The following is a 21,750-nucleotide window of genomic DNA, read 5'->3' as shown; positions in this document are numbered from 1 at the left end:
CAGGTGGGGAAACCAAGCCCAGGAGTGCCCTGCGTCCTCCACAGCAGGAGCAGGTCTCAGGGCAAGGGCAGTGGCCTGGTCCAGGGCCCTTCCCATGGGAGGCAGCTTGTCCCCAAGGCTGGGTTTTCTCAGGGGCCAGGCAGGGGCCCCCTCTGTGCCTCAGTGTCCTCACCTGCTCATGGGTCAGCCCTGTTCTCATGCCCCTACCCTACAGGCACTGTGCTGGACGACATCACCAACTCAGGCTGCCTGCCCCTGGGGCAATGCCCCTGCACCCATGGCGGCCGCACCTATGCCCCTGGGGCCTCTTTCACCACCAGCTGCAGCTCTTGGTAGGTCCCAGACAGCCTCCCTCTGCGTGAGCCATAGGGAGTGAGTCCCACCTCACCTCCAACCGCCCTCTACTCTCATCTCCCCCAGCACCTGCTCCGGGGGGCTGTGGCAGTGCCGGGACCAGCCATGCCCCAGCACCTGCTCCGTGCAGGGTGGTGCACACATCTCCACCTTTGACGAGAAGCTCTATGATCTTCATGGAGACTGTAGCTACGTGCTGTCCAAGGTGCGTCCCCTGGGCAGGCCTGGAGCCCTGAGCCCCTCTCCCAATGGCAGTCAGAGGGATGAGTCCTTCATGCAAAAGGGAAGCCCTGAGTTCATACCCACTGAGCTTCACATGGTTGAGGGGCCCCCAGGCCTTGGAACCAGCTGCTGGGAGATGACAGAGGTGCTGGAGGCCACCTCCCACAGAGCCACACACCCACAGGCATCCTGGGCAGAGGGCCACCTAAGCCCACACCCTCATGGGTGGGTCTGCCCATCAGAAATGTGTGGATAACACCTTCACTGTGCTGGCCGAGCTGCGGAGATGTGGCCTGACGGACAATGAGAACTGCCTCAGGGCTGTGACGCTCAGCCTGGACCGTGGGGCCACGGTGAGGGGCCGCTCGGCCCGTGCTGCTCAGCCCTGGACTGGGAGGGGTGGAGACAGGAGAGCCATGGAGACTGAGACCTTGGCCCTGCATGAATCTCCCCTCCTCAAACCCCGGCTCTGCTCCCTGAGAGGTGATCCCGGCCACAGAGCTGACAATGCTTCTCCACCAGGTCGTCCGGATCCAGGCCGACGGCAGCGTGTTTGTGAACTCCATCTACACCCGACTGCCGGTGTCAGCAGGTATGTGGCTGCCTGGGGACCAGGCCAGGGCAGTGTGTCCAGGGTGGGCTCAGCTCCCAGGGCCTGGGCACGTCCAGCTCGGACCCTGCTTGCTCCTGGTGGCCTCGGGCAGCTTCTCACCTGCAAGGTGAGGTGGGGTGACAAGGCCATGCTGGCTGCAGGCGACTGCGTCTGCCCCACCTCCTCTGACACCTCCACCCCCTGCAGCCAACATGACCATCTTCAGACCCTCCACCTTCTTCATGGTGGCCACACAGCAGGGCCTTGGCCTGCAGCTGCAGGTGCAGCTGGTGCCCCTCATGCAGGTGTCACTCAGGCTGGACCCCTCGCACCGCGGCCAGACGTGCGGTGAGGATGGAGGGTGATGGTATTGCCCTGGCTCTGGCCAGCAGGCTGGACGCCGCCCCCTGATGTCTCCCCACTGCCCTCAGGCCTATGTGGGAACTTCAACCAAAACCAGGCCGATGACTTCATGGCCCCCAGCGGGGTGGTGGAGGGCACTGCTGCAGCCTTCGCCAACACCTGGAAGACCCAGGCCACCTGCCCCAACGTCAGGAACAGCTTCGAGGACCCCTGCTCACTAAGCGTGGAGAACGGTACCCTCAGCCCACCACCTGTGGTCACCCCAGGCTCACGTCCCACGGAGTCTGTCCTTCTTTCCCCTGGGCCACAGGACTCCTGGGACACAGCTTGAGGGAACCCCACGTAGGCAGGTGGTATGCATGGCCAGCAGGAAGGTGTGAGGGGGAGAGGCATGGCAGGGGGTGACCCTGATTCCAGTTCCCTGTTGGGGGGGGCTGGGTGGCATGAGTGGAGCCCCGAAATCATGCAGCACCCACTGGGCCCTCCCCCCAGAGAACTACGCCAGACACTGGTGCTCGCGGCTGACTGACTCTGCTGGCGCCTTCTCCCGCTGCCACTCCATTGTCGACCCCGCACCCTTCCACTCGGTGAGTGCTCATGGTTCCCACAGCCACAGGCCCAGGTCGGGGACAGAGCTGGGAACAGAGCTGGGGTGTCAGACCCTGTCGAAGCCTGGAGCCAGAGCATGTGGGCAGCCCCCGGCCGGCATCTGCGTCTGCATCCACACTTCTCCCATCAATACCAGGAGCTGGGCCATGGCCCTCCCTCGAGCTCGTCCTAACTTGGCTCCACTTGGGAAGACCCTCTATCCAATAAGGCCCTGTGCTCAGACACATTAGGACCCTGGTCCACCTTTTGAGTCAACAGTTGACTCACGACCACTTTCCTGCCCTAAAGCCCTAAAGAGCACTCAGCTCAGCCCCTCCCAATGGCCTCCCCAGCCCACCCAGGCCCCGGCCCCTCCCCTTGCTCAGAGCCCAATTTGCTCCCACACCTGGTGCCACTGCCCCTCACGGCCACGGTGACCTCCCGTGGCCCCATCGCTATTCAAAGCACCAGAAAGTTTCACCCCAGCCCCTAGCCCTGATGCAGCCCTCCTCCTGCCCCATGTGGGCTGGACCTTGACGCTGCCGCCGCCCCCAGCACTGCATGTTCGACACCTGCAACTGTGAGAAGAGTGAGGACTGCCTGTGCGCGGCCCTGTCCTCCTACGTACGCGCCTGTGCCGCCCGGGGCCTGCTGCTCCACGGCTGGAGGGACGGCGTCTGCAGTGAGTGTGGGGCGGTGTCCCCATGCCATGGGCCTCCTGGGGTTGTGGGGCCCTGGGCGGCAGCCATCACTCATGTGGCCCCAGCCAAGAGCACCAGCCACCCTCGTCCTGGTGTCCCGAGAGCCTCGAGTCCTCATGATCCCCACACCATAGATGAGGGCACCAAGGCTAGGATGGGGAGAGTGCCAGCCAGAGCAGGCCACCCCACCACTGACTGCACTATCCCCCCTTCCTGCTGTCCATAGCCAAATACATGAGCAGCTGCCCCAAGTCCCAGAACTACACCTACATGGTGGACACCTGCCCACCCACCTGCCGCGCCCTGAGTGAGGCCGACGTCACCTGCAGTGTCCCATTTGTGCCGGTGGATGGCTGCACCTGCCCCAAGGGCACCTTCCTGGACGATGCAGGAACATGTGTGCCTGCCCAGGAGTGCCCCTGCTACCTGCGCGGCACAGTGGTGGCCCCGGGAGAGGTGGTGCATGACAACGGTGCCGTGTGGTAAGGGAGCTCACCCTGGGGTCCCCTGAGCCACCCACACCCTCGAGCCACCCTCATACCTCCATGGGGTCCATGCCTGAGCCTCCCTACCTGCCCCAGGAGGCTACACTGGGGGCCCAACCCATCTGAAAGAGGCATGGGAGGCTGCTGAGGGTTCTGGCCACAGGGCTATAGGGAGTGTGAGCCTCAGCTGGGCCCCAACGCTTCCTGCACCCTGCTCCTCCCTGGCCTTGAAGGCTGCTCCTCACAGCTGGGAGCCAGTCCTAGTGCCTGAGGGTCTCAGTGGCCTCCTTGCCCCTTATGGGCATTGGCTCACTGGCTAGCTCTGCGGGGTGTGGGATCTTCATAGCAGCCCAGCAGCACCATCTTGCCTGACCCAGGCAGTGAGGTGTAGTGCCGGGCGCTGGAGTCAGGGCTGTGCAGCGTGGGCAGTCGTGATGTGTGGGCGGCGGGGCCAGGCCAATTGTCCATCTCTTATAGCTCATGCACAAGTGGGAAGCTGATCTGCCTGGGGGCCATACTGCAGACAAGCACAGGTAACATTGCCACTCATGGGCCCTACCCCGCCTGGGCACCATGCTGAGGGCTCCAGGAAGAGAAGGGGCTGAGCTGTCTGCAGAGGGTCTGGGCACCCTCATGGGGGGGTCATGGACCACTCATGGATGTTTCCAGCACCCAGCCTGGGTGGGCACTTGGCGGTCAGAGCACAGGCTGGGGTGCGTATGGCTGGCAGCCTGGGGCCCAGGGACTGCTGTTCCTTGGGACCCTCCCACCACACTCTGTCCCCAGGCTGTGTGGCCCCCATGGTGTACCTGGACTGCAGCAACGCCTCAGTGGGCACCCCTGGGGCTGAGTGCCTCCGCAGCTGCCATGGGCTGGATGTGGACTGTGTAAGTCTTGAGGACACAGCCAGGATGCCACCCACCATCCAGGCTGCAGGGAGGGCCCTCCAGGAGGGTGCCCAGGGTCTGGATGATCCCAGTGTGGGGGGATGGCCAGTAGCTGTGGTTTGCTGACCCCAGACACTGCCCCTGTGTGGCTTGTGCCCACCACGGTGCTGCCCTGGGAGACATCGCAAGGGCCTGTCCTGATGGCTGTGCATGCCCAGGATGGACAGTGCCCACTTGCCTTGGGGTCTGGGCCCTGACCGATGCCTGCCTACTCCCACAGTTCAGCACTCACTGTGTGTCCGGCTGCGTCTGCCCCCCGGGGCTGGTGTCGGATGGGGCGGGGGGCTGTGTCACTGAGCAGGACTGCCCCTGTGTGCACAATGACGTCTCCTACAAGCCTGGGGACACCATCAGAGTCGACTGCAACACCTGGTGAGGCCTGGGGCCCTGGAGGTGGCAGGCAGGGAGCCCTGGGACAGTGCCTGAGCCAGAGGGGGGCCTCACAGGAAGCAGGAGGTGCCAGGGTGCTTTCTGGACATGGAGGTCCTCCTGTGGAGGAAGGCACCAAGGGGACTGGCTGGACACCATACCAGCCTGTCCTTGTCATCGCCATGAATGTAGCCTGGATGCACGGGGCCTGGGCTGGCCTGAGGGGAAGAGCTCTGGGGCCAGGCTGCCCTGTGAGCATGCACCCTGTCCACAGCACCTGCAGAGACCGCAGGTGGGAGTGCAGCCACCAGCCCTGCCTGGGCACCTGTGTGGCCTATGGGGGCGGCCACTTTATCACCTTCGACGGCGCACGCTACAGCTTTGAAGGCAGCTGTGAGTATGCCCTGGCCCAGGATTACTGCGGGGGCAACACCACCCTGGGGACTTTCCGTGTCGTCACCGAGAACATCCCCTGTGGGACCACCGGCGTCACCTGCTCCAAGGCCATCAAGATCTTCGTGGAGGTAAGGGTGCCCAACCAGGAAGGTCTGTGAGGAGGTCCCCTAGCACCACGGGCCTCCAGCAGTGTGTGTTGTGGAGCTGCCACAAAACTTGGGGCCAGATAGCAGCAGACCCTCATCCTCTCACTGCCCTGGACACAGAGTCTGGGACCAGAGAGGGTAGAGCCCAGCTCCCTCCCAGACCTGGGGTCCCTTTCCTCCTCCCTAGCTCTAGGGCTCCAGGCACTTCTCAGCTTGTGGCTGTGTCACCCCAACTCTGCCTCTGTCTCCACGTGGCTCCTCCCATGTGTGTCTGTGTCTCCCGTTACTCATGAGGACACTTATCATTGGATTTGGGACCACCCAAGTATCTGGAATGATCTCGTTTCCTAATCACATCTGCAAAGATCCTTTTCCCCAATAGGGTCTCATTCACGGGTTTGAGGAGTTAGAATGTAGACAGACATACGTGGGGACACACACTTCCAGCAAGAGAGGTTGAAGTTCATCACAGGGCGGAGAGCAGGGCTATTAGCTGGGGTGGGGGAGCTCCCTGGAAGCGTGGGGAGTGGCTGGAGAGAGGCAGTGAGTATAGGGGCAGCAGGGCACAGGGCTGGTGGGGGGCAGAGGCACACACCCCACCCTGTTCCCAGCACTTGCTGCCTCGCCTTCTTCCAAACTTCCTCTAAGGCCCTCATGAGCCTGGCTCATGCCTCATACTGAATGTCCCCTGGGCCTTAGGCCTCTCCCAGCAGCTCTGCCTCTTGTGTTCCTCCAGAGCTATGAGCTGATCCTCCATGAGGGGACCGTCAAGGTGGTAGAAAGAGGGCCAGGTAGGGACCTGCCGTACAAGATCCGCTACATGGGCAACTTCCTGGTCATCGAGACCCGTGGTGGGATGGCTGTGTCCTGGGACCGGAGGACCAGCGTGTTCATCCGGTTGCACCAGGAATATAAGGTGAGCACTGGCCTTGCACTCCCGGCCTTGAGTGCTGTCCTGACCTGTAAAACCCAGGCTAGGGCAGGGCCATGCAGAGTCTCAGCTCCACACGGGTGCACCAGAGTCTCAACTGTCAGGTATCCCTGCTCTGGACTCAGGAAGGGCCAGCTGGCTCTCTGGTGATGCCACAGGGCTCACATAACCATTCCTGTCTCCTGCAAGGTCTCTGGGCACTGCCTAAGAGAACCAGGTGCCCAACCTGCAGTCCCCTGAGGGCGCTGGAGACCTCAGGCCAGGGTCTGTGCCGCCCCCACAGTTCCTATGGCCCCAGCTCTCAGGGCTCCGTCTGTCTCCCTTCTTCTGCAGGGCAGGGTCTGCGGCTTGTGCGGGAACTTCGACGACAGCGCCATCAACGACTTCACCACACGGAGCCAGTCCGTGGTGGGAAATGTCCTGGAGTTCGGGAACAGCTGGAAGCTCTCCCCATCCTGCCCGGACGCCCTGGCACCCAAGGACCCCTGCAGCGCCAACCCCTACCGCAAGTCCTGGGCCCAGAAGCAGTGCAGCATCATCAACAGCGCCACCTTCGCCGCCTGCCGCACTCAGGTGGGGCCTTGGGCTTGGAGGCAGGGGCCGGCGGGGATAGCGGTTGCCTCTTTCCCTGTGGGAGCCAGTCTGGGCTGGGCTTACGGCAGGTCTGTGGATGATTTTGACCCTGTTTCAGCACACAGCGCTGCTGAGATTTCCAGCTCTCAAGTCTGGCTCCTTGTGCCTGAAGCTATCTTCACTATTATGCTTTTTGGCCCTCAGTGTGGCCCTGACTACCCTCATCTGGGACCACACATCTGCCTAGTCCCCAGCATGAGCATGAGCATCCGTGGGGGTCCCCAATTTGGAAGAGGGTCAGTGGTTGACCCTCAGTAGAGACTCTTCCAAACAGCAGTTTCCTGTGGTTCTGAAAAATGCTGAGTACCCACCCAGGGGTGCAGCTGTGTCATCAGAACCTACTTGTGGGTGAGAAGAGACGGGTCATGCAGGGACACTAGCCGCTGACATCCCCAAGTTACTTTCACTGGTCCTGGCTGCTCTCCCAAGGAGGTCCCAACATCTCCCCTCGACACCCTGCTGACTAGATCAGATGGTGTTCTGGTCCCTGACAAAGCTGACCGCTGATTCCAGTGGTGCCTCATGATGGCAAAAATGAGAACTTGGTGCTAGGCATAGTGGGTCACATCTCAAATCTCAGCACTTTGGGAAGCCGAGGCAGGAGTTTAAGACCAGCCTGGACAATGTATCAAGACCCGAACCCAACAAAAAACAGGAAAAAATGTCCAGGCATGTGACACCACTCCCAGCTGCTTGGGAGGCTGAGGCAGGAGGATCACTATAGCTCAGGAGTTGGAGGCTGCCATGTGCTAGGCTGATGCCACTGCACTCCAGCCAGGCAACAGAGCAAGACCTTGTCTCAAAAAATATATAAATAAATAATAGTGAGAACCTGGGTCCACTCAAGGTCTGCTGCTGTGACTTGGAGGACTCACCCCACCTCGCCCTAAGGAAACAGCCCCTTGTTATCAGCATAGGTTAACAATAGGGCTCTTAGTGAGGGCAGGTCTAGAGGTGGGCCAGAGGCCCTGCAAAGCTCTGGCAGCAGAAGTACCCACCCTTCCCCTGGCCTGTTCTGCGTGCCATGCTCACCTTGGGAACGGGACAAAACCTGCTCTGAGGCTCGGAGCCCGTAGCACAGTGGTTACGGCTCCAGCCACATACACTGAGGCTGTCAGGTTCAAGCCCAGCCCAGGCCTGCTAAACAACAATGACAACTGCAACAGAAAATAGCTGGGCATTGTAGTGGGCACCTGTAGTCCCAGCTACTTGGGAGGCTGAGGCAAGACAATTGCTTAAGCCCAATAGTTTGAGGTTGCTGTGAGATGTGACGCCACGACACTCTACCGAGGACAACACAGTGAGACTCTATCTCAAAAAAAAAAAAAAAACCTGCTCTCACAGAGCTCACCCTGGGAGACCTGGGGGTACAGCGAGATGGAGGGCCCTGAGTGGAGAGCAGCAATCGCGGGGACGGCCTGCTGATAGAACAGGCCCCAATGGGAGGAGGTCAGCTCAGCTGGAATGGAGCAAGCCAGGGGCCAAGGGCAGGAGGTGGGAAGGGTGTAACCAGGGCTGCTGTGCCCAACGTGGGTGTGAAATGTGCAAGACCCCTGATAAGAGGATCCAAGGGCACACATGGAGAAGCATAGGTGAACAGACAGGAAATTAGCAAGTGGGAGATGGGAAGGTGAGCAGTGGCACAGGTAGGCTGGGGCACAGGTGGGCAGGGACAGAGGTAGGCAGAGATGGAGGTGGGCTGAAGGGACAGGTCATTAGCAGTGGCACAAGTGGGCTGGGGCACAGGTGGGCAGGTGCACAAGTGGGCTGAGTCACCGGTAGGCTGGAGAGGTGGTGGTGGAGCAACTCCCATTTGGGACATCTAAAGGCATCAGTGGCCCCAGAAGTCAAGGACGTTGGATTCCTGTTGTGAGAATTTGAAATGCAAGTGGCCCCAGGGACCCTCTTCTGGCAGCTGCTTGGCAGGGCAGGTGGAGCCCTCCTGGCTGAGCTGCACTTCTGCCCCGCCCCAGGTCGACTCCACCAAGTACTACGAGGCCTGCGTGAGCGACGCGTGCGCCTGCGACTCAGGAGGCGACTGCGAGTGCTTCTGCACGGCTGTGGCCGCCTACGCCCAGGCCTGCCGCGACTCTGGCGTTTGCGTGTCCTGGCGGAGTCCCGACGTCTGCCGTGAGTAGGGCTCTGTCCGTGGTGCTGACGGGTGGGCCCGGAGGAGATGGAGGGCAGGAGTGTGCGGGCAGAGCACCGTATCCGGGACCATGCCGCGCTCGCCTGCGCAGACCCCGCAGACCCCGCTTAGCCTCTCCTCTGTACCCAGCCCTGTTCTGCGACTACTATAACCCACACGGGGGGTGCGAGTGGCACTACCAGCCCTGCGGGGCGCCCTGCCTGAAAACCTGCCGGAACCCAAGTGGGCGCTGCCTGGTGGACCTGCCCAGCCTGGAAGGTGAGGGTGCAGTGGCCTCTCCCGGCCAAACCTCCCAGGGTTCCTTGGAGTGCGCGCGGGACGGGAGTCCCAGAGCTGCGGTGTGGGAGTTTCTGGGGCAGGACCCTGGGCAGCACCAGCCGGCCTGAGAGGTCACGGGGTTCCAGTGGTCTCTCCTCGCCCTGTGGCCCAGGCTGCTACCCGAAGTGCCCGCCCAGCAAACCCTTCTTCTCTGAGGACCAGATGAGGTGCGTGGCCCAGTGTGGCTGCTACGGAGAGGACGGGAAATACTATGACGTGGGCACGAGAGTCCCCACGACGGAGAACTGCCTGAGCTGGTGCGTGGGGCCCGGGGCGGGGCGAGGAGAGAGGGGGCCCAGGGCGGGGAGCGGGCGGGGCGGACACCTCCCCACCACCAGGCTCAGTCCTTCCCTCCTGCCAGCTCCTGCACGCCCGGCGGCCTCCGGTGCACCCACAGCCTGGCAGGTAAGGCACAGCCGGGTGGGTCAGCTGTGTCCGGCGGGGGCTGGGGTTGGGGGCGCCGGGTGACGGATGCCTGTCTCCTCCCCAGCCTGCACGTGTGTCTACGAGGGCAGGACCTACTCCTACGGCGACGTCATCTACAACACTACGGACGGGCTGGGCGCCTGCTTAATTGCCATCTGTGGAGAAAACGGAACGATTCTCCGAAGGGCCGTGGAATGTCCGGGAACGCCGTCCACGACGCCGTTCACCTTCACCTCCACCTCGGCCCCCCTCCCAACCTCGGGTAAGCCCGCCTGGTTCTCCTCTGACCTGCCACCTGTTAGTGACCGGAAAGGCCCAGAGGGACCACCTGCTTCCCCAGGCTCCACTGGGGGTCCACAGCCCCTCAACACTCTGGCCGTCTCCAGGACTTCCCAGGAAGTCTCAACAGTGGTTGGCAGGGCTGTCCCCCGGGGACAGTAAAACCTTCCCAGCCCACACGGGCTCCCTTCACACTAGGCTTCCAGAAGCCACCCTGACCCAGGCTCAGGCAGGCCCTTGGTCACCACCCAGCAGAGGGCCAGCCCAGGCTGAGTGAGGGCCCCTCTCGCCCCCAGGCCTGGTGCCCAGCGTCTCCACCGGGTGTGTCCGTGCGGTCTGCCACTGGTCTAACTGGTATGACGGGGGCCGTCCAGTGCCTGGCGATGAAGGCGGGGACTTTGAAACATTTGAGAACCTGAGACAGAGGGGCTACCAGATGTGTGGGGCGCCAGCCGACATCGAGTGCCGGGCGGCTGATTTCCCCAGCAAGTCCTTGCACGAGCTGGGCCAGAAGGTGGCCTGTGACCGGATGGAGGGGCTGACCTGCGTCAACCGTGAGCAGAGCCCCCCACGCTGCCTCAACTATGAGCTGCGGGTTCTGTGCTGCGACTACGTGCCCTGCGGCCCCTCCTCAGCCCCAAGCACCAGCCCCCGACCCTCTCACGGCCCCTCCACCCAGACTCCAGTAACCAGAGAGAACACCCCACAGGCAACACCCAGCTCCTCATCGATGGCGGCTCTGACCTCACAGACCAGGTCCAGCTTGCCTGCCGTGACGGTCACCCACTTGGTCAGCAGCCCCCTGAACCTGAGCACCACGACTTGTCAGCCCCGATGTCAGTGGACAGAGTGGTTTGATGAGGATTATCCCAAGTCAGAAAGCGCTGGGGGGGACATTGAGTCTTATGATAAAATCAGGCGTGCGGGACGGGACTTCTGCAAGCGGCCACAGGACATACAATGCCAAGCCGAGAACTTCCCCAGCTGGACCCTGGAGCAGGTGGGCCAGCGAGTGCACTGCAACATCCGCTTTGGGCTGGTGTGCCATAATGCGGAGCAGGATGGCCTGTTCAAAATGTGCTACAACTACAGAATTCGGCTGCTGTGCTGTGACACTGCTCACTGCAGGGGACACACCTCCACCCTGCCACCAGCCACGACGCCGGGGACAGCCAGCATAGTCACCTCCACCCTGCCACCAGCCACGACGCCAGGGACAGCCAGCACAGTCACCTCCACCCTGCCACCACCCACGACGCCGGGGACAGCCAGCACAGTCACCTCCACCCTGCCACCACCCACGACGCCGGGGACAGCCAGCACAGTCACCTCCACCCTGCCACCAGCCACGACGCCGGGGACAGCCAGCACAGTCACCTCCACCCTGCCACCAGCCACGACGCCGGGGACAGCCAGCACAGTCACCTCCACCCTGCCACCAGCCACGACGCCGGGGACAGCCAGCACAGTCACCTCCACCCTGCCACCAGCCACGACGCCGGGGACAGCCAGCACAGTCACCTCCACCCTGCCACCACCCACGACGCCGGGGACAGCCAGCACAGTCACCTCCACCCTGCCACCACCCACGACGCCGGGGACAGCCAGCACAGTCACCTCCACCCTGCCACCACCCACGACGCCGGGGACATCCAGCACAGTCACCTCCACCCTGCCACCAGCCACGACGCCGGGGACATCCAGCACAGTCACCTCCACCCTGCCACCATCCACGACGCCAGGGACAGCCACAGTCCCCAGGATATTGCCCTCAAAACCACAGCTCGGGACGAGCACAGGCCTGACATGGACTGCCACAGTCAGTACCTCACCTGTGCCCACTCTCTTGAAAAGGTCAACATTGCCCAGCTCTACGGCTCCTCCAGGCTCCACACACTCCACCTGGCCAGGGATAACCACATCCACCCTTTTAGCTCACTCAACCCCACCAGGGACCCCAGGGGCCACTGGCACATGGGGCCCCACACAGTCACTTACTACAACAATGCAAACCACAACAGCTCACCTGACAGGCACAGTCAGCACCATCTCTGAAGAGCCTCAGACCTCAGGCCCGGAGGTGATAACGCACACAAGCCAGCCATACACCTCCTATCCCGAGACCACATCCCCAAGGGCAGAGACACCACTCCACAGCTCACCCAAGGCTACCACCAGCCAGGGCAGGACTGGCTGTCAACCCAAGTGTGAGTGGACAGAATGGTTTGACATGGACTTTCCAATCTCAGGGGTTGAAGGTGGGGACATGGAGACCTTTGAAAACATCAGGGCTGCCGGGGGCAAGATGTGCCCGGCACCGGACAAAGTGGAATGCCGCGCAGAGAACTACCCAGAGGTGAGCATCGACCAGATCGGGCAGGTAGTGACCTGCAGCTTGGAGACAGGGCTTGTCTGCAGGAACGAGGACCAGGTGGGCAAGTTCAACATGTGCTTCAACTACAACGTGCGCGTGCTATGCTGCAATGACACCAGCCACTGCCCCAGCACAGTGCCCACACCTACGCTCACCTCCACTGCATCTGCCACCCTGACGGAGAGCCCAGTGCCTACGTTCACCTTCACAGCATCCACCACCTTCATACAGAGCCCCTCAGTGACCACTTCTGTGCCCACTATTTCCCTGAAAACTACCTCTTCACCCAACACCTCCCTGGGAATGAAATCCTCGGCCACCACCTCCACAGGGATCTCCTCTTCCGCCCACTCCCTGGGAAGAACCTCCTTGGCCACCACATTCACAGCCACCACTTCACCATTCACCAGGTCATCAGTGGTAAAAGGATCCTCCACCACACCCTCCTCCCCTGGGATCACCAAAACAGTTAACCTCTCCACCATACAAACACGCATCACCTCCTCCAGGATGACCGAGGGGCCTTCCGTCTCCAGTCCCTCTGCTCCACTACCCTCCACCACCACCCTCTTCCATAGCACGAGGCAGCCCACCTCTGGAACACTGACCACATCCACCAGACCACCCTCAACTGGCACCCCACACACAGCATACTGGGTGACCTCCAGCTCCGGGTCCATCTTCACGACCACCCTCCCCTCCAGCCACCCATCTCCCAGCACGGCCTGTGTGCCTCAGTGTGCCTGGACAGACTGGTTCAATGAGGATTACCCCATCCCTGGCCCCGAGGGCGGGGACTTTGAGACCTATGCGGTCATCCGCTCAGCTGGCCACACCTTCTGTGAGCACCCCGAGGACATCCAGTGCCGGTCCGAGAAGCAGCCGGACTGGCCCTTGGAGGAGGTGGGGCAGGTGGTCCAGTGTGATGTACGCTTCGGGCTGGTGTGCAGGAACCGCGACCAGGTGGGAGAGTTCAAGATGTGCCTCAACTACCTCATCCGCGTGCGATGCTGTGATTACAGTCACTGCCCCCAAACTCCAACCACCACCACAGCGGCTTCCCCAGGGACGAGCCTGACCTGGAGCACCCCATTGGCCCACAGCACCACAGCTGTGACCGTGTCCACCCGTGGCCCTACGTCCTCCAGTACAGGCTTCATAGACATTTACACCAGCTGCAGGCCCACCTGCTACTGGACTGCCTGGCTGGACACTGACCAGCCCCAGCCTGGCCGCTTTGGGGGCGACATCGAGACCTATTACCAAATCATGAACACAGGTAAGCAGCTGTGCCTGGAGCCCAAGGACATTGAGTGCGAGGCTGTGCTCTTCCCAGGTGTGCCTGTGGGGCAGCTGGGCCAGGTAGTGCAGTGTGATGTGCGCTATGGGCTCATATGCCGGAACCACAGGCAGAAGTCAGGACAGACCTGCCTCAACTACCACATCCGTGTACAATGCTGCGACTACAGCCACTGTGCCGGTACCACCAGCTCCGTGCCCACTTCCACATCTGTGAACACAGTCCACAGCACACTCTCCACATCCAGGTCATCCATGGGGCCTGGAAGCTCTCTCATCACCACCACCAGCCCTGGAACCACAGAAAGAGTGAAAGTCAGTACCACCCAGACAAGCATGCCTTCCACGGCCACCACCCCCTTGACCACCAGCTCACCATCCACCACATCATCAGGGGTAACAGGACCCTCCATCACACCGACCAACTCCCCTGGGGTCACCAAAACAGTCAACCTCTCCACCGTGCACACAGGTGTCACCTCCTCCAGGACAACCGAAGGGCTCTCCATCTCCAGTCCCTCTGGCCCACTGGCCTCTACCACCACCCTCTTCCACACCACAAGGCAGCCCACCTCTGGGACACTGACCACATTCAAGAGGCCACTTACAACTAGCAGCCCCCACATAGCCCCCCTGGTAACCTCCAGCTATGGGTCTACTTTGAAGACCACCCTAACCATATCTATCAGGTCACCCTCAACCAGCAACCCTCATACAGCCCCCCTGGTGACCTCCAGCCCCAGACCCACCTTCACGACCATCCTCCCCTCCAGCCACCCATCTCCCAGCACGGCCTGTGTACCTCAGTGTGCCTGGACAGACTGGTTCGATGAGGACTACCCCATCCCTGGCCCCGAGGGTGGGGACTTTGAGACCTATGCGGTCATCCGCTCAGCTGGCCACACCTTCTGTGAGCATCCCGAGGACATCCAGTGCCGGTCCAAGCAGCAGCCAGACCGGCCCTTGGAGGAGGTGGGGCAGGTGGTCCAGTGCGACGTGCGCTTCGGGCTGGTGTGCAGGAACCGAGACCAGGTGGGAGAGTTCAAGATGTGCCTCAACTACCACATCCGAGTGCGCTGCTGCAACTATAGCCACTGCGCCAGCACCACGAGTTCTGTGTCCACCTCCACACCTGTACCCACTGTCCACAGCACATTCCCTACGTCCAGGGGCCCGTGGTCATCTGTGGGACCTGGGTCCTCATCCACTGCCTCCATCACCCCAGGAACCACTGAAAGTGTAAAAGTCCTTACCACCCAGATAAGCACCACCTCCAGGGCCCCCATGTCCACAGCCTCCACTTCCCAGGGAAAGATCTCCTTGGCTACCACTTCCATGGAAACCACCGCTACGGCCACCCGTTCCACTGTTACTACCAAGGGAACCACCTCCATGGCCACCACCTCCGCAGAAAGTACATCCTCAGCTACCAGCTCCCTGGGAACCACATCTTCAGAGACCACCACCCTAGGAACCAGCTCCCCAGCTAGCACCTCCATAGGAACCACCTCTCCTGCCACCATCTCCAAGAGCACTACATCCACGGGGGCTACATCCCCTGCCACCACTTTCATAGGTACCACCTCCAGGGTAACCACCTCCCTGGCTATCACCTCCCCGGCCACTTCCTCCACAGCCACCACCTCTCTGCCCACCACCTCCATGACCACCACATCAGAAGTGGTGACAGGACCCTCCACCACACGCACCACCTCTCCAGGGATCACCAAAACAGTCAACCTCTCCACCATGGAGACAGGCGTCACCTCCTCTAGGACCACTGAGGGGCTCTCAGTCTCCAGTCCCGCTGGCCCACTGGCCTCCACCACCACCCTGGTTCACACCAGCAGACAGCCCACCTCTGGGACACTGACCACAACCAAGAGACCCCTTTCAACCAGCTCAGCCCCGCTATTGACCTCCAACTATGGGTCATCCTTTGGGACCACCCTGACCACCTTCGCCAGACCACCCTCAACTGGCACCCCACACACAGCACAGCGGGTGACCTCCAGCTCCGGGCCCATCTTCACGACCAGCCACCCGTCTCCCAGCACGGGCTGTGTGCCTCAGTGTGCCTGGACAGACTGGTTCGATGAGGACTACCCCATCCCTGGCTCCGAGGGTGGGGACTTTGAGACCTATGCGGTCATCCGCTCAGCTGGCCACACCTTCTGTGAGCATCCCGAGGACATCCAGTGCCGGTCCGAGCAGCAGCCAGACCGGCCCTTGGAGGAGGTGGGGCAGGTGGTCCAGTGCGACGTGCGCTTCGGGCTGGTGTGCAAGAACCGAGACCAGGTGGGAGAGTTCAAGATGTGCCTCAACTACCACATCCGAGTGCGCTGCTGCAACTATAGCCACTGCGCCAGCACCACGAGTTCTGTGTCCACCTCCACACCTGTACCCACTGTCCACAGCACATTCCCTACGTCCAGGTCATCTGTGGGACCCGGGTCCTCGTCCTCTGCCTCCATTACCTCAGGAACCACAGAAAGTGTAAAAGTCCTTACCACCCAGATAAGCACCACCTCCAGGGCCCCCATGTCCACAGCCTCCACTTCCCGGGGAAAGATCTCCTTGGCCACCACCTCCATGGAAACCACCTCCATAGCCACCCGTTCCACTGTTACTACCAAGGGAGCCACCTCCATGGCCACCACCTCCACAGAAAGTACATCTTCAGCTACCAGCTCCTTGGCCACCTTTTCAAAACCAGTGTCTGAACTCACCTCCCTGGCTACCACCTCCCCATCCACTATCCCGACGGCAACCATTTCCCTGGCCATGACCTCCACAGCCACCACCTCCCTGGGAACCACATCTTCAGAGACCACCACCCTAGGAACCAGCTCCCCAGCTAGCACCTCCATAGGAACCGCCTCTCCTGCCATCATCTCCAAGAGCACTACATCCACGGGGGCTACATCCCCTGCCACCACTTCCATAGGTACCACCTCCAGGGTAACCACCTCCCTAGCCACCACCTCCCCGGCCACTTCCTCCACAGCCACCACCTCTCTGCCCACCACCTCCATGACCACCACATCAGAAGTGGTGACAGGACCCTCCACCACATGCACCACCTCTCCAGGGATCACCAAAACAGTCAACCTCTCCACCATGGAGACAGGCGTCACCTCCTCCAGGACCACTGAGGGGGTCTCCGTCTCCAGTCCCGCTGGCCCACTGGCCTCCACCACCACCCTGGTTCACACCAGCAGACAGCCCACCTCTGGGACACTGACCACAACCAAGAGACCACTTTCAACCAGCTCAGCTCCGCTATTGACCTCCAACTATGGGTCATCCTTTGGGACCACCCTGACCACCTTCGCCAGACCACCCTCAACTGGCACCCCACACACAGCACAGCGGGTGACCTCCAGCTCCGGGCCCATCTTCACGACCACCCTCCCCTCCAGCCACCTGTCTCCCAGCACAACCTGTGTGCCTCAGTGTGCCTGGACAGACTGGTTCGATGAGGACTACCCCATCCCTGGCCCCGAGGGTGGGGACTTTGAGACCTATGCGGTCATCCGCTCAGCTGGCCACACCTTCTGTGAGCATCCCGAGGACATCCAGTGCCGGTCTGAGAAGCAGCCGGACCGGCCCTTGGAGGAGGTGGGGCAGGTGGTCCAGTGCGACGTGCGCTTCGGGCTGGTGTGCAAGAACCGAGACCAAGTGGGAGAGTTCAAGATGTGCCTCAACTACCACATCCGAGTGCGCTGCTGCAACTATAGCCACTGCGCCAGCACCACGAGTTCTGTGTCCACCTCCACACCTGTACCCACTGTCCACAGCACATTCCCTACGTCCAGGTCATCTGTGGGACCCGGGTCCTCGTCCTCTGCCTCCATTACCTCAGGAACCACAGAAAGTGTAAAAGTCCTTACCACCCAGATAAGCACCACCTCCAGGGCCCCCATGTCCACAACCTCCACTTCCCGGGGAAAGATCTCCTTGGCCACCACCTCCATGGAAACCACCTCCATAGCCACCCGTTCTACTGTTACTACCAAGGGAACCACCTCCACGGCCACCACCTCCACAGAAAGTACATCCTCAGCTACCAGCTCCTTGGCCACCTTTTCAAAACCAGTGTCTGAACTCACCTCCCTGGCTACCACCTCCCCATCCACTACCCCTAAGGCAACCATTTCCCTGGCCATGACCTCCACAGCCACCACCTCCCTGGGAACCACATCTTCAGAGACCACCACCCTAGGAACCAGCTCCCCAGCTAGCACCTCCATAGGAACCACCTCTCCTGCCATCATCTCCAAGAGCACTACATCCACGGGGGCTACATCCCCTGCCACCACTTCCATAGGTACCACCTCCAGGGTAACCACCTCCCTAGCCACCACCTCCCCGGCCACTTCCTCCACAGCCACCACCTCTCTGCCCACCACCTCCATGACCACCACATCAGAAGTGGTGACAGGACCCTCCACCACACGCACCACCACTCCAGGGATCACCAAAACAGTCAACCTCTCCACCATGGAGACAGGCGTCACCTCCTCCAGGACCACTGAGGGGGTCTCCGTCTCCAGTCCCGCTGGCCCACTGGCCTCCACCACCACGCTGGTTCACACCAGCAGACAGCCCACCTCTGGGACACTGACCACAACCAAGAGACCACTTTCAACCAGCTCAGCTCCGCTATTGACCTCCAACTATGGGTCATCCTTTGGGACCACCCTGACCACCTTCGCCAGACCACCCTCAACTGGCACCCCACACACAGCACAGCGGGTGACCTCCAGCTCCGGGCCCATCTTCACGACCACCCTCCCCTCCAGCCACCCGTCTCCCAGCACGGGCTGTGTGCCTCAGTGTGCCTGGACAGACTGGTTCGATGAGGACTACCCCATCCCTGGCCCCGAGGGTGGGGACTTTGAGACCTATGCGGTCATCCGCTCAGCTGGCCACACCTTCTGTGAGCATCCCGAGGACATCCAGTGCCGGTCTGAGAAGCAGCCGGACCGGCCCTTGGAGGAGGTGGGGCAGGTGGTCCAGTGCGACGTGCGCTTCGGGCTGGTGTGCAAGAACCGAGACCAAGTGGGAGAGTTCAAGATGTGCCTCAACTACCACATCCGAGTGCGCTGCTGCAACTATAGCCACTGCGCCAGCACCACGAGTTCTGTGTCCACCTCCACACCTGTACCCACTGTCCACAGCACATTCCCTACGCCCAGGTCATCTGTGGGACCCGGGTCCTCGTCCTCTGCCTCCATTACCTCAGGAACCACAGAAAGTGTAAAAGTCCTTACCACCCAGATAAGCACCACCTCCAGGGTCCCCATGTCCACAGCCTCCACTTCCCGGGGAAAGATCTCCTTGGCCACCACCTCCATGGAAACCACCTCCATAGCCACCCGTTCCACTGTTACTACCAAGGGAACCACCTCCACGGCCACCACCTCCACAGAAAGTACATCCTCAGCTACCAGCTCCTTGGCCACCTTTTCAAAACCAGTGTCTGAACTCACCTCCCTGGCTACCACCTCCCCATCCACTACCCCTAAGGCAACCATTTCCCTGGCCATGACCTCCACAGCCACCACCTCCCTGGGAACCACATCTTCAGAGACCACCACCCTAGGAACCAGCTCCCCAGCTAGCACCTCCATAGGAACCACCTCTCCTGCCATCATCTCCAAGAGCACTACATCCACGGGGGCTACATCCCCTGCCACCACTTCCATAGGTACCACCTCCAGGGTAACCACCTCCCTAGCCACCACCTCCCCGGCCACTTCCTCCACAGCCACCACCTCTCTGTCCACCACCTCCATGACCACCACATCAGAAGTGGTGACAGGACCCTCCACCACACGCACCACCTCTCCAGGGATCACCAAAACAGTCAACCTCTCCACCATGGAGACAGGCGTCACCTCCTCCAGGACCACTGAGGGGGTCTCCGTCTCCAGTCCCGCTGGCCCACTGGCCTCCACCACCACCCTGGTTCACACCAGCAGACAGCCCACCTCTGGGACACTGACCACAACCAAGAGACCACTTTCAACCAGCTCAGCTCCGCTATTGACCTCCAACTATGGGTCATCCTTTGGGACCACCCTGACCACCTTCGCCAGACCACCCTCAACTGGCACCCCACACACAGCACAGCGGGTGACCTCCAGCTCCGGGCCCATCTTCACGACCACCCTCCCCTCCAGCCACCTGTCTCCCAGCACAACCTGTGTGCCTCAGTGTGCCTGGACAGACTGGTTCGATGAGGACTACCCCATCCCTGGCCCCGAGGGTGGGGACTTTGAGACCTATGCGGTCATCCGCTCAGCTGGCCACACCTTCTGTGAGCATCCCGAGGACATCCAGTGCCGGTCTGAGAAGCAGCCGGACCGGCCCTTGGAGGAGGTGGGGCAGGTGGTCCAGTGCGACGTGCGCTTCGGGCTGGTGTGCAAGAACCGAGACCAAGTGGGAGAGTTCAAGATGTGCCTCAACTACCACATCCGAGTGCGCTGCTGCAACTATAGCCACTGCGCCAGCACCACGAGTTCTGTGTCCACCTCCACACCTGTACCCACTGTCCACAGCACATTCCCTACGTCCAGGTCATCTGTGGGACCCGGGTCCTCGTCCTCTGCCTCCATTACCTCAGGAACCACAGAAAGTGTAAAAGTCCTTACCACCCAGATAAGCACCACCTCCAGGGTCCCCATGTCCACAGCCTCCACTTCCCGGGGAAAGATCTCCTTGGCCACCACCTCCATGGAAACCACCTCCATAGCCACCCGTTCCACTGTTACTACCAAGGGAACCACCTCCACGGCCACCACCTCCACAGAAAGTACATCCTCAGCTACCAGCTCCTTGGCCACCTTTTCAAAACCAGTGTCTGAACTCACCTCCCTGGCTACCACCTCCCCATCCACTACCCCTAAGGCAACCATTTCCCTGGCCATGACCTCCACAGCCACCACCTCCCTGGGAACCATGTCCTCAGAGACCACCACCCTAGGAACCAGCTCCCCAGCTAGCACCTCCATAGGAACCACCTCTCCTGCCATCATCTCCAAGAGCACTACATCCACGGGGGCTACATCCCCTGCCACCACTTCCATAGGTACCACCTCCAGGGTAACCACCTCCCTAGCCACCACCTCCCCGGCCACTTCCTCCACAGCCACCACCTCTCTGCCCACCACCTCCATGACCACCACATCAGAAGTGGTGACAGGACCCTCCACCACACGCACCACCTCTCCAGGGATCACCAAAACAGTCAACCTCTCCACCATGGAGACAGGCGTCACCTCCTCCAGGACCTCTGAGGGGGTCTCCGTCTCCAGTCCCGCTGGCCCACTGGCCTCCACCACCACGCTGGTTCACACCAGTAGACAGCCCACCTCTGGGACACTGACCACAACCAAGAGACCCCTTTCAACCAGCTCAGTCCCGCTATTGACCTCCAACTATGGGTCATCCTTTGGGACCACCCTGACCACCTTTGCCAGACCACCCTCAACTGGCACCCCACACACAGCACAGCGGGTGACCTCCAGCTCCGGGCCCATCTTCACGACCACCCTCCCCTCAAGCCACCCGTCTCCCAGCACAGCCTGTGTGCCTCAGTGTGCCTGGACAGACTGGTTCGATGAGGACTACCCCATCCCTGGCCCCGAGGGTGGGGACTTTGAGACCTATGCGGTCATCCGCTCAGCTGGCCACACCTTCTGTGAGCATCCTGAGGACATCCAGTGCCGGTCTGAGAAGCAGCCGGACTGGTCCTTGGAGGAGGTGGGGCAGGTGGTCCAGTGCGACGTGCGCTTCGGGCTGGTGTGCAGGAACCGTGACCAGCTCAGGGCCCTGAACTACTGTGACAACTTCCATGTGCGCATGTTGTGCTGTGATGACTACAGCCACTGTGCCACCACACCTGCAGCCCCCAGTTCCTCAGCACTCCCTTCCTCTGCCCCAGGGACCACGCATACCCCTGTTGCTCCCCCCCGCAGCCTGTCGACCTTCAGCATGTCCACTGGGTCTACCTCAGTCCTCACCACCCTGAAACCCACTGGCTCCCCCAGCCCACACTTCTCCCAGGTGCCGTGCTTCTGCCATGCCTTTGGACAGCTGTTTTCACCTGGTGAGTCTCTGGTGCTCCCCCAAGTACCTCGCCTGCCTGGGTCTGTCTCAAGAGCTTGTTGG

The 21,750-nt window shown here is 61.4% G+C and overlaps 1 protein-coding gene across 1 annotated transcript in view; it reads left to right on the top strand.

Annotated features, from left to right (window-relative positions):
* Positions 1-21,750, top strand: part of MUC5B (mucin 5B, oligomeric mucus/gel-forming) — a 34,401-nt gene that overhangs the window by 5,144 nt on the left and 7,507 nt on the right. Inside the window, exons 10-30 of the mRNA XM_053561615.1 lie at positions 215-332; positions 421-559; positions 819-929; positions 1,099-1,168; positions 1,376-1,516; positions 1,600-1,764; positions 2,024-2,118; positions 2,675-2,801; positions 3,047-3,302; positions 3,783-3,838; positions 4,092-4,192; positions 4,473-4,624; positions 4,896-5,145; positions 5,900-6,079; positions 6,428-6,667; positions 8,701-8,857; positions 9,006-9,134; positions 9,307-9,451; positions 9,556-9,599; positions 9,685-9,882; positions 10,196-21,688. Coding sequence (XP_053417590.1) covers positions 215-332; positions 421-559; positions 819-929; positions 1,099-1,168; positions 1,376-1,516; positions 1,600-1,764; positions 2,024-2,118; positions 2,675-2,801; positions 3,047-3,302; positions 3,783-3,838; positions 4,092-4,192; positions 4,473-4,624; positions 4,896-5,145; positions 5,900-6,079; positions 6,428-6,667; positions 8,701-8,857; positions 9,006-9,134; positions 9,307-9,451; positions 9,556-9,599; positions 9,685-9,882; positions 10,196-21,688 — 14,367 coding nt within the window. The remainder of the gene's footprint in view (positions 1-214; positions 333-420; positions 560-818; positions 930-1,098; positions 1,169-1,375; positions 1,517-1,599; positions 1,765-2,023; positions 2,119-2,674; positions 2,802-3,046; positions 3,303-3,782; positions 3,839-4,091; positions 4,193-4,472; positions 4,625-4,895; positions 5,146-5,899; positions 6,080-6,427; positions 6,668-8,700; positions 8,858-9,005; positions 9,135-9,306; positions 9,452-9,555; positions 9,600-9,684; positions 9,883-10,195; positions 21,689-21,750) is intronic.

This window comes from Nycticebus coucang, chromosome 14, assembly GCF_027406575.1.
Source record: "Nycticebus coucang isolate mNycCou1 chromosome 14, mNycCou1.pri, whole genome shotgun sequence".
Classification (NCBI taxonomy): Eukaryota; Metazoa; Chordata; class Mammalia; order Primates; family Lorisidae; genus Nycticebus; species Nycticebus coucang.
This window is presented reverse-complemented; position numbering and strand designations above follow the sequence as displayed.